Below are 11755 nucleotides of genomic sequence, written 5' to 3'. Positions count from 1 at the left end.
GCATCCCTCCCACCGACATGAGTACATTCCACTATGCAACCTGAATTCTGGACTCTTGTGAAAACCATAATACCCTATCATATATCACTTTTAAACTATTCTCTCCCTCATCTGTTTCAATGTAGTATATATAATTTTTTTTAAAAGGCCCATTGCTGCAGTCACTGTATCAATATCCACCTGGTTGAGAGTCTTCCTCTTCTTTGCCACCCTGCCACCTTCCCAAGCATGATGTACCTCTCCAAGGAATAGCCTCTTTTAGCAACTTGTCATCGAATAGATAACTCAACAAGTAATTTAATAATAACGCAAAGACTAAAAACTCATTGCCATCAAAAGCTGGAACCAATTCACAGCTGATATCCACAGGGCTTCTGAGGTCGGAAATCACACAGAAGGAGACTGTTCCTCTTTCTCCTGCAGAGTCACTGGTGGATTCAAATCATAAGAGAAGTGCACCTTTAGGGTTTCAATTCATGAAATACACCACTAGTGTTCCCTTGTAGATTTTTGTTCAAATTAATAATCAAAAGTGTGTCCAGATAAATGAAATAAATGACAGCAATATAATAAAGAATGAAAACAGAAATAATGATGCCCTGTTATATACACAGGATCGCATGACTAAGATACTATCAATAACAGCAACAATTACTACAAATAATAAAACAATAGGCATAAATGATACTATCCTGTGAAAAGCAGGATATATTATTATTCCATTTAAAGAACTATCATTGTAAGACTATAACTATCCTTATTTTATAAACAGGAAAACTGAACATAGTAGACAGGTTTAACACTCAAGATGGAGAACAGATGGACTTTCTCTTTCAATGAAATGAGTAAGGCCATCTTCTGTATAAGTGAAGTCAGTAAGAGCTGAAAATACTTAGAGAGATCAAATATTTAAAATATGACCTACTGCCACAGAGCCAGCTCGGACTAGTTGTTGATTGCCATGGAATCAACCTTGACTCATAGTGACTCTATGAACAATACATTTGAACTTTGCCATATCATGTGCCATCCTCATCATCTCTGATATCACATGAATTCACTGAAACATTCAGTGTGTCAGTTCAGTTTGTTGAAGGTCTTACTCTCTTTGGATGGAAGGTCACTGATCTTTCACCTTTCCAAGCAAGATGTTTTTTCAAACACTAGTTGTTCTGTTCTGGAAGCAGGAGCAGCATGCACTTCTGAAATGGCTTGCCTCCGGAAACTCTATCTACAAACAGTGCTCAGGCCTTTCGTTCATAGGGTCGCTATGAGTCATCTACAACTCAATGGTACCTAACAACAATAACAACGACAACACAGAGCTACGTTGACCTAGTGGACTGAAAGTTATGCTACCAAGCCGAAGGTGGGTGATTTTAATCTGCGGCCCTTGGCCAGGCTCAAATTGTTTTCCTGTCAAACGTTCTTCTAAGTGGTACAGCACTGGTCTGTGCATTGCTGTACAGAGGTAACTTGGGGTTGCTATGAAGCTGAACACTGGGACACTGATGTGTCAAACGTGGTAATGGTTACCCATGGTGGACAGTGTTTGCTGGAGCTTCCCAACTAAAACAAGCCTGGAAGCAGGAGCGGCATCCAATTCCAAAATGGCTTGCCTCCAGAAACTCTATGAACAGTGAGTGCTCAGGTCTTTTGTTCATAGGGTCGCTATGTGTCATCTATGACTTGATGATGGCAACTAACAACAGCAACACTTGTTCTGTTAAGACAGTGATATATAATTTAGGCCCCTATATGAGAGACATTCTTTCTTGGAAACTACAGTGACCACTTATTATATTAAAGACCAAAATCAGACCCCATGGCACAAATAAGAACAGATGGAGAATGTTAAAATTCATGACAAGAAATCTAGAGATTTAGAAAGAAGGGATGGAATATCCCAGCATCTGTGGTGAGGACACTCCTCTATGCAAACCCATGGCACGGGTATAAGTGCACACATCTCTCTGAGCTGGGGAAATGCTCCTCTTTACTGTCCTTATTCACGACAGAACAGTTTCCATCCTCTTCCAATTTAAACAAATTTGGAAAAGAATTTGGCCTCTGTATCTTTTAGAGAAAAGTGGTTTGTCAACAGATCTCTAATGGGAGCCGTGGTGGCCTAGTGGTAAAGAGCTGTGCTACCAATACAAAGGCATGTGTTCAAATTTACCAGTTTCTCCACGAGAGAATGATGGGCAATCTTCTTCTGTGTGATTATTACAGTCTCTGAAAACCCACTGGAGGGTCAGCTATGGGTCAGGACTATCTCACTGTTACATAACACCACTCCCAATCAGGCTCTTTTACTTTGTTAAAATGTTGAAATCTGTCCATAAAAGTTCTGTTTCACAGAGGCTCTGAGTGTCCTGCCCTATGCAGGCCCTCACAATGACTCAGCAGGGGCCTTGAGAACCTCACCCCAAGACTCTATGTAGCCCAGTTCTATGCATATCATATCAGCTGCTATATATTTCTAGCATCACACCAGTCAACTTCTTCCTCAGATCCAACACCAACATAAAAATGTATTATCAGGTACTTATTAGTCCTTAATATGAAAACACAAAGCAGTTTTAACTATAAATCAGCAATAAACAGAATATTAAAGGCTGTACTCAAAACCAATGCTGAATTGTGGAACGGAATACAAACAAATTCAGAGTAATAAAAACAAACTGTATGTCACATAAGAAAGTATCCATCAAGCATCTAACACAAAGTGCATTCTTATTAAAGAAATTGGTGAATAACACTGCTATGAACATTGGTGTACAAGTCTCCATTTGAGCCTCAGTTCTCATTTTCTCAGAGCATATTCCAAGCAATGGAAGAGCTGGGTCATATGGAATTGATAATTATGTATTCTTTTAAGCTCCACGTTGGAGCTTTTCTGTTATTTGTCAAAATTCAATTAGCATAACTAATTATTAATTGTTCCATTACTCCCTGATGCCTTTAAATATGCCATCATAAATAAAATGATATATAAAGATCTACTACCCTTATAATTCTCTACAAATATTGCTAAGATATTAAATAAACATTCAAATACACAAGATTCTTACCTCAGCTCTTTTCAGCATTTCCCATTTATTTAATATTTTCATGGCAAATACTTTATCTGCATTTTTTAGTTTTACCACAGCAACCTGGAAAAGAAAAAGAAAAGCAAAACTTTCAAAATATGGCAAAATAACCCTTTTCAGTCATCCATTTTCCTCTCTGTAAAAAAACAAATGACAATTATCAATTATTTCAAAATAGTTCAAACTTTAAAATCCTAGATAAAATAATGTTTTCAGGTGAAAAAAGTCACACTACTCAACATGTGTCAAAAAATAGCAATATCTGAGTCTTGTATCATTTAATGGCTACATAGAAAATCCTTCTTTCCACATTTTTATGTCCTGAAATTTAAACTGGGCATTACCACTAAGAACCTGCCTAAAATGTACAACTTGAGAGAACTAGAGCTTGTTAAGTAATAAATCCCAAATACCAACTCGATGGTACAAGAAATGCCAGCTGCCAAAACAAGAATGTTCCATGGGTGGAGAAATGGCATGAAGTAAACTGCCTAATCTCCAGTGAGGCTCTCTGACTTTAAACTGGTGAAATAAATGAAAATAATGTTTCACAGAACATACACTTATACACCTTCACACACACACACACACACACCCTACCCCTGTATCAATAATTGTTTATTGTGAATTTTACAGATCCCTTTCCACATCAACAAATAAAGGAACAGATATATCTCTATTTTAACTATAGATTTACGAAAACAAAACCAAAACGTTGTCAAATATAAATAAATTAATCCCCATTTTCATCCAAGAAATAGATTTAATTTCTGGTTTTTCAGCTTGACTAGGTAATATTTAAGAGCCATTTCAACTCTTTGAAGATACTGAAAGGCTGAGACTGAGCAAGAGAAGAAAAAATTTCAGTGAGGAAGTTTCCAGTTACAGCAAAGAGGTCAGGGAAACAGCACAAGTCAAAGCAATGCTGTCAAGTCAGCACAGACTCATAGCGGACCCTACAACTGGATTCCAAGATTGTAAATAAAATAGCAAGGGAGGAGATTACCCATCTTTTCCCAAGGAGTCAATGGTAGATTTGAATTGCCAAAGAGAGGTAACCTTTGAGTTAGCAATACAACTCCCTAAGTAGGACAAGAAAAGAGAATTTGAATAATGCCTTCGAATGTGAAAGGAGAGAACTAACTGAACAGCAGATTTTAAATCATTCAAAGGGCAATTTCCAAGGAAAGAGAATGGTTTTAAACTCAATCGCCAAAATTTAAGGCAGAGAGACATTAGGCTTCTGGAGAGAAAGCGCCATCAGGTGAGGCACTCCTCCCCAGAGCCAACACTTCCAGATGTTTGTGGGGAGCAAGGGGGCTGAAATGTCCCAGGGGAAATGTCTCTCCACTTGGAGATCCTAGCCTCCATGGCTGCAGGGTTTTCGCAGGTGCCAAACAGGACAAGAGAGTTTGGGAAAGAGAGCTATAAGCAGGAGTAGGCTTTCTTGGTTTTCTGCGAAGAGAGCTGACTTGAGACCCCATCCTCACCCTTACACACAAACTGCTTAAGTGGCACCCCTGAAATCACACCACTCCAGAGACAAAGGAAGATATAAGGCTTCAGAAGAGAAAGCATCATCAGGAGAGACACTCTTCCCCAGACTCAGCACTCTGAGGTGTTTGTGGAGAAGAGAAATTTACCTGGGGAAAGGCTCCTCCATTTAAGAATCCTTGCCTCCCTATTTGCAAGGCCATACCAGGTGTCAAACAAGATAAGAGAGTTTGGGAGAGAGGGCTGACAATCAGGGGAAAGACATTCTCAACTACCATGCTGAGCTGCGAGAAAGAGAGCAGACTTGAAACCCCCCTGGATAGAAACTGCTTTAATGGAGCACCTGGTCTCGAACCATCACTCAACCATAGATGAACAAGGACAACAGAATTTTGGAGAGGGGACTACATTAAGGTGAGATTCCTACAGGCCTGTAGTGTAGACCAGAGACAACCTTAAGGACTTTAGGAAAGGCAAATTTTCCCAGAAAGGACATTCATTAGAGAGAGGCTCACCCCATAAATCGAACATTTTAAACTAGCAACTAAGCAGTAACATCATTATGATAAGAACTACCCACAACTTAGCGAGACACAATAGGAACTATTTAAGACTTATCAAGAAAAACGTCACATATTGTCAAGAAAGCAGCAGACAGCTTCAAACACTGTGAAAAAACAAATTAAGCTTTCTCCAAAAAAGCAAATACTGAGGACCCAATGAATACCAAAGAGTCAAGAAGGCAGAAGACGTATGTTGATATGGGGGCATTCTTACAGCTACAAAAGCAAGTACAAATGAAGGGGGGAAATAATGGAAGCCACAAGTAAAGGAAATACCTTAGAGGTAGAAAACCAGAAGGAAAATATCAAGGCAGAGTTACAGAAAAAGATGCAAATGATGGAAAAAACAGGGAAAGCCATTTAGAAAGCAAATACAAGGAACTCATGAAATATTATACAAAATGGGCGACCCTGGAGGACATTATGCTGAGTGAAATATCTCAGTCACAAAAGGACAAACATGGCATAAGGCCTCTGTTGTAAAGTGGGACTCACATTGAGATTGGGGGGGGGAACTAAGAAAAGAGGGGATAAATAATGTATATTGCATTGAAACAGATGAGGGAGAGAACTGTTTAGGAGGAATATATGATTAGGTATTATTGTCATGACAAGCGTCCAGAATGAAAGCTGCATAGTGGAGTGGACTTGGGAGAAGGGGGGCGGGGGCTGCTGTATAACAATGACATAACTTTTTTTACTTTTCAAAGAGAAAAGCAAACTGAAGAGGAGAGAGGAGTGGGCAGGGAGGAAAGTGTATGTACCACAATGAATGAATGGGGGGGAATACCATGGTTTGGGTCAGGCGCACCTTCGTCCTGAAAGTGACATTCTTGCTTGTTTGCACTTTAAAGTGATCTTAGGCTGTAGATTTTCCCATTGCAATACCTCATCTGATTCCTTGACAGCTGCTCTGGTGGGTGTTGATTGAGGATCCTGGTAAAATTAAATCCTTGTCAACTTTAAAAATAAACAAATAAAAAAAGCAAGGAGATGGAAGCAGCCCAAGTATCCATGAAGGGATGAATGAGTAAAGAAACTATGATGGTACATTCACACAATGGAGTGTTATGCAACACTAAAGAATGATAAAGAACTCACAAACTAATGCAAAACGTAGGTGAATCTAGAGGAAATTATTCCAAGTAGCATAAGCCAGTCACAAAAGTACAATTATGGTATAAGACCACTATGAGGAAACACTAAAGAAAGGTATGCATACAGACAGAATCATTCTTTGATGGTTCCTAGGGATGGGAAGGAAGGGAGCAGGTAGTAAAAACTAATAAACAGATAAGTTGGGTAAAGGGAAAGGCAATATATAATAAGGGGTTGAAGACACTAATTAAATAACTACATTAATAAATTGTAAGTAATGTTGTAAACCACAATGTAATTGAATGAAAAACCAATATGATTTGTAATCTTACACTAAAATAATCCAACAAAAAAAGAAAGCAAGCAAATACTGCAGAGACAGGGAGCCAGAAGAAATATATTCATGAGGAAGACCTTATAAAAAAAGGCAGAAAAATGCAAAATATTAAAGAATAAATTGAAACTATAGATGAAGAGGTACAATAATTTAAAAAACCATCCTAAGATGCAGAGGATATAGCTAACATGGTACTGGAAAGAATAGAAATACATGAAAATGGAATCCAGAATATTACAGCTGAAATGGCAGAAGTGTCCAACATGCTGAAGGGACAAAAAGGTAGAACAGAAGAGATGGAGCAGAGAATCAGTGAGCTGGGAGACAAGAATCTCAATGGAAAGATACTACAAGAAAAATCAGAGATGAGACATAAAGAAAACATTAGAATCATGTGGGATGACATATAAATGACATATATATAACTGAAATTGCAGAATACAAAAGAGAGGGAAATCACTGAGATTACTGTGAATGTAGTTGGAGTACTACACCCAACTAAAACGCAATTTCTTCTCAAGTGCACATGGTGCATTCTCCAGAACTGATCACATATTAAGGCACAAAACAAGCCTCAACAAATTAAAAACTAATGAAATAATATAAAGTATTTTCTCAGACAACAATACTACAAAACTAGAAATTAATCAAAAGAGGGTAAAGTTTATAAAACTATATATCAACCTATAATTCAACATATCAAAAATTGTTGAAGAGGTACTAGAAGAGAACCTCCCAGGTGTTAAGAAGAATGAGGGAATCCACATTCAAGAAACTCAGCGAACACTAAATAGACTACACCTCCCCCAAAAAATACCATCAAGCCATATTATAGTCAAATTCTCCAAAATAAAAGACAAGAATAGAATACTAAAAGCAGCACAAGAAAAAAAAAAGAGTTCCCTACAAAGTAAAAGCAATTCTATTACATTCTGTTTTCCTAGCAGAAACCATGCAAGCAAGAAGATAGTGGAATGGTATATACAGAAAGATGAAAGAAAACAATTGTTAACCGAGGATCCTGCACCAAGCAAAGCTCTCCATCAAACATGTAGAAATTAGATACTTTGCAAAAAAGGAAAATCAAGACCAAATCTATAAGAACTTTTAAGGGAAGTCCTTCACACAGAAACACCAAAGGAAAGCAGATGGACCGTGGCAACCAGAAACAACAGAAAAAGAAACACACCAAAATGGCAATGATGAAAGCTGGTCTGTCAATAATCATATTTAATGTGAATAAACAAAATGCACCAACCAAGAAAAAAAGAGTAACAGAATAAAGAAAGAAACAAAGCCCATCAGTATGTTGTCTAGAAGAGACACATCTAAGAAACAAAGAGGAAAATAGACTCAAAATCAAAGGCTGGAAAAAAATATACCAAGTAAATGTCATCTACCAAGAAGCAGGAGTGGCAATACTAATCTCTGATAAAATAGACTTAAGGATGAAAACCATCACACAAGATAAGAAAGGGCAGTACATAATGTTTAAAGGCAAAAGACATAACCCTAGGGAGCTCTGGTGTCCTACTGGCAAGAAGCTGCACTGCAATCACAGAGGTATGCGGTTTGAATCCACCAGCTGCTCTGCAGGAGAAGGAGGGACAATCTCCTCCTGTACCAGTCAGATCTGATTTGATGGTACACACACAAAAACAATAAAATAAAATTTAAAAAAATAAAATTACATAACCCTGGTCAACATCTATGCACCAAATGATAGACTTGGAAAAGACATAAAACAACAGTTAACAGAATTGAAGAAAGATCTTGACAGTACCACAAGAGTAATAGGAGACTTTAACATACCACTCTCACCAAAGGATAGGTCAACTTAAAAGAAATTTAATAAAAATATCAAAGATCTACACTAAGCATTCAGCAAACTCTACCTTGTGGATATGGTTGGAGTGCTACACCCAACTAAAACTCAATTCACATTCTTCTCAAGTGCATGTGGTACATTCTCCAGAAATGATCACATATTAAGGCACAAAACAAGCCTCAACATGTTAAAAACTAATGAAATAATATATTTTCTTAGAAAACTATATAAAACTAGAAATTAATCACAAGAAGATAAAGCTTATAAAACTACCAATGCGGAGGCTAAATAACATTCCGCTAGAACACAATTAGGTTACAGAAGAAATAAAGAAATAAATAAAAAACTTTCCTGAAATAAATCATAAGAAAAATACAGCATATCAAAACCTCTGGGATGCAGCTAAGGTAGTCCTTAAGGTAAGTTCATAGCCATAAACAATGAAGAAGTAATATTAGTTATCTAAATCAACACCTTAATTAAATAGATGAAGAACAACCATCTAACCCCACAGCCTCTAGAGGAAAGGAAACTAACTACAAGAGCTGAAATCAATGAGACAGAAAAACAACAACAACAAAAAACAACAATTGAAACCAAAAAACCAGAAGCTGGTTTTTCAAAAGGGTCAATAAAATTGACAAACCACTGACAAACTTAACAAAACAATAAAAAGGAGAAGACATAAATAACTCAGGTAAGGAATAATAGAGGTGATATCACAACAGAACCAGATAAAATTAAATCTATTAATATTAGAATATTATGAAAAACTATGTAAGCTGGGTTTAGAAGAAGCTGTGACACAAGGGACATCCCAGTCAACATCAGATGGATCTTGGCTGAAAGGAGGGAGAATCAGAGGAATGTCTACCTGTATTTCATTGTGGATCACAAGAACTTGCATCTAACCTTGATAAGGATGGTAATCTCAGAGCATGTAACTGTGCTCATTCGAAACTGTGCCTGGACCAGGAAGTAGTAATAAGAACAGTGAAACAATGCATGGTTCAGGATCAGGAAAAGTGTGCATCAGGGATGCATCCCATCTCCATAACGTTTCAATCTATATGCAGAACAGATCATTCAGGACGCTGGGTTTTATGAGGAAGAATATGGCATCAGGATTGGAGCAAGATTCATCAATAACCTGCATTATACAAATGACACAACTTAGCTTGCCTAAACTGAGAAGGAAATAAGGCATTTGCTGCAAAAGATCAAGGACTTCGGTCTTCAATATAGATTGAAACTCAACATCAATAAAACAAAGTTTCTCACCACTGGGTCAAATGGCAGCTTCATGATGGATGGAGAAAAATTGAGATTATCAATAACTTTAGCTTGGTTGGTGCTACAATCAACATTATTGGCATCAGCAACCAGGAAATCAAAAGAAGAATTGTATTGGGAAAGTTTGCTGTCAGATACCTCTCTTGAGTACTGAAGAGCAATGATGTCAGTCTGGAGACTAAGATGTACCTGATCCAGGCCACGGTCTTTGCAATTAATTGTTATGTGTCAGAGAGCTGGACAATGACAAAGGACAATAAAAGAAGAATCAATGCCTTTGCATTGTGTTGCTAGAAAAGTGTTGAATGTAACATGGACTGCCAGGAAAACAAACAGGTCAGTCCTGGATAGGGTATAATAAAGCTACCCCCTGGAAAAGCACCTTCTCCCATACTTTGGCATATGGCCAGGAAGGACCAGTCCCTGAAGAACATCATCATGCTGGAAGGGTGGAGGGACGGCACAGAAGAGGAAGACCCAGGATGAGATGGATTGATTCAGCAACTAGAGAAGTAGGATTGGGTCTATCAGAAACAATGAGATTGACTCAAGATAGAGCAGGGTTCAGAGCATGTAGGTTTGCTATTAATCATAGGTGACTCAACAACACATAACAACAACATAGTCTGATAAATTTCAAAAACTAGAGGAAATGGACAAATTCCTTGAAACTCATACTCTACCCAGACTGACACAGACAAATGTAAAACAAGTGAACAGACTCATTACAAAAGAAAAAAAACAGAGCAGGTCATAAAAAGACTCCCCCCCCCCCACACACACACACAAAAACAAAAATAGAAAGAAAAGAAAGAGTCCTGATCAGCTTCATGGCTGAATTTTACCACACATTCACAAAAGATTTATCACTAATTCTATTTAAATTATTTTTAAAAAAATAGAAAAAGGAATACTCCTAGAAACATTATATAAAGTATAATGCTAATAACAAACAAAACAAAGATATTACCAAAAGAGAAAATTACAGATCAATTCTCTCTCATGAACATAGATGCAAAAATCCTTAACAAAATTCTAGCTAATAGAATCCAAGAGCACATCGAAAAAATAATTCATCATGACCAAATGAGGTTCATAACAGGTATGCAAAGAGTTTAACATAAGAAAATCAATGTAACTCACCACATTAATAAAGCAAATATCAAGAACCATACCATCCTAGCAACTGGTGCAGAAAAAGCATTTGACAAAAATCCAACATCCATTCCTGATTAAGACTATTCAGTAAAATAGGAATACATATATGTATATATACTTTTCAACATAGTGAAAAGTATATATGCACAAACCAAGAGCCAATATCATTCTCAATGGAGAAAGACTAAAAGCATTTTCCCTGTGAACAGGAACAAGACAAGGATGCCCACTGTCACCACTTCTATTCAATAATGTATTGGAAGTGCTATAACAAGAGAAGGAAATAAAAAGCATCCAGATTGGCAAAGAGATGGTGAAACTGTCACTAAATGCAGATGATATGATAGTGTACACAGATAACTCCAAGAACTCAACAAAAAAAACTGTTAGAGCTAGAATAGCGGGATATAAGATCAATATCGAAAAATCAGTGGGATTCCTCTGCAGTAACAAAGAGAACTCAAAGAAGGAAACCAAGGAGGCAATGCCATTTACAACAGCCAATCACAAATTGAGATACTTGAGAATGAACCTAACTAGCAACACAAAAGATGTATAAAAAGAAAACGACAGAACACTTTTGTGAAAAACAATAAAAGATCTAAATAAATGGGAAATGTTCCCTGTTCAGGGATATGAAGACTCGATATAGTTAAAATTACTATCCTACGTTGGCCTAGTGGAAAGGAAGCTGTGCTACCAAGCCGAAGGTGGGTGATTTTCATCTGTGGCCCTCAGCCAGGTTCAAATTGTCTTCCTGTCAAACATTCTTATAGGTGGTACAGCACTGGTCTGTGCGTTGCTGTACAGAGGTAACTCATGGTTGCTGTGATGCTGAAGCCTGTGACAGTGATGTGCCAATCGTGGTAATGGGCACCCATGGTGGACA

General features: G+C 37.5%; 1 protein-coding gene across 4 annotated transcripts in view; it reads right to left on the bottom strand.

The window, feature by feature from the left end:
* The window catches only part of CDC42BPA (CDC42 binding protein kinase alpha (DMPK-like)), a 418998-nt gene that overhangs the window by 298619 nt on the left and 108624 nt on the right, over positions 1 to 11755 (bottom strand). For all 4 annotated transcript variants that reach the window (XM_006897745.1, XM_006897747.1, XM_006897744.1 and 1 more), the window contains exon 3: positions 3075 to 3158. In XM_006897745.1, the coding sequence (XP_006897807.1) occupies positions 3075 to 3158 (84 nt within the window). The remainder of the gene's footprint in view (positions 1 to 3074; positions 3159 to 11755) is intronic.

This window comes from Elephantulus edwardii, unplaced genomic scaffold (assembly GCF_000299155.1).
Source record: "Elephantulus edwardii isolate Elephantulus edwardi_28Jun2011 unplaced genomic scaffold, EleEdw1.0 scaffold00214, whole genome shotgun sequence".
Classification (NCBI taxonomy): Eukaryota; Metazoa; Chordata; class Mammalia; order Macroscelidea; family Macroscelididae; genus Elephantulus; species Elephantulus edwardii.
This window is presented reverse-complemented; position numbering and strand designations above follow the sequence as displayed.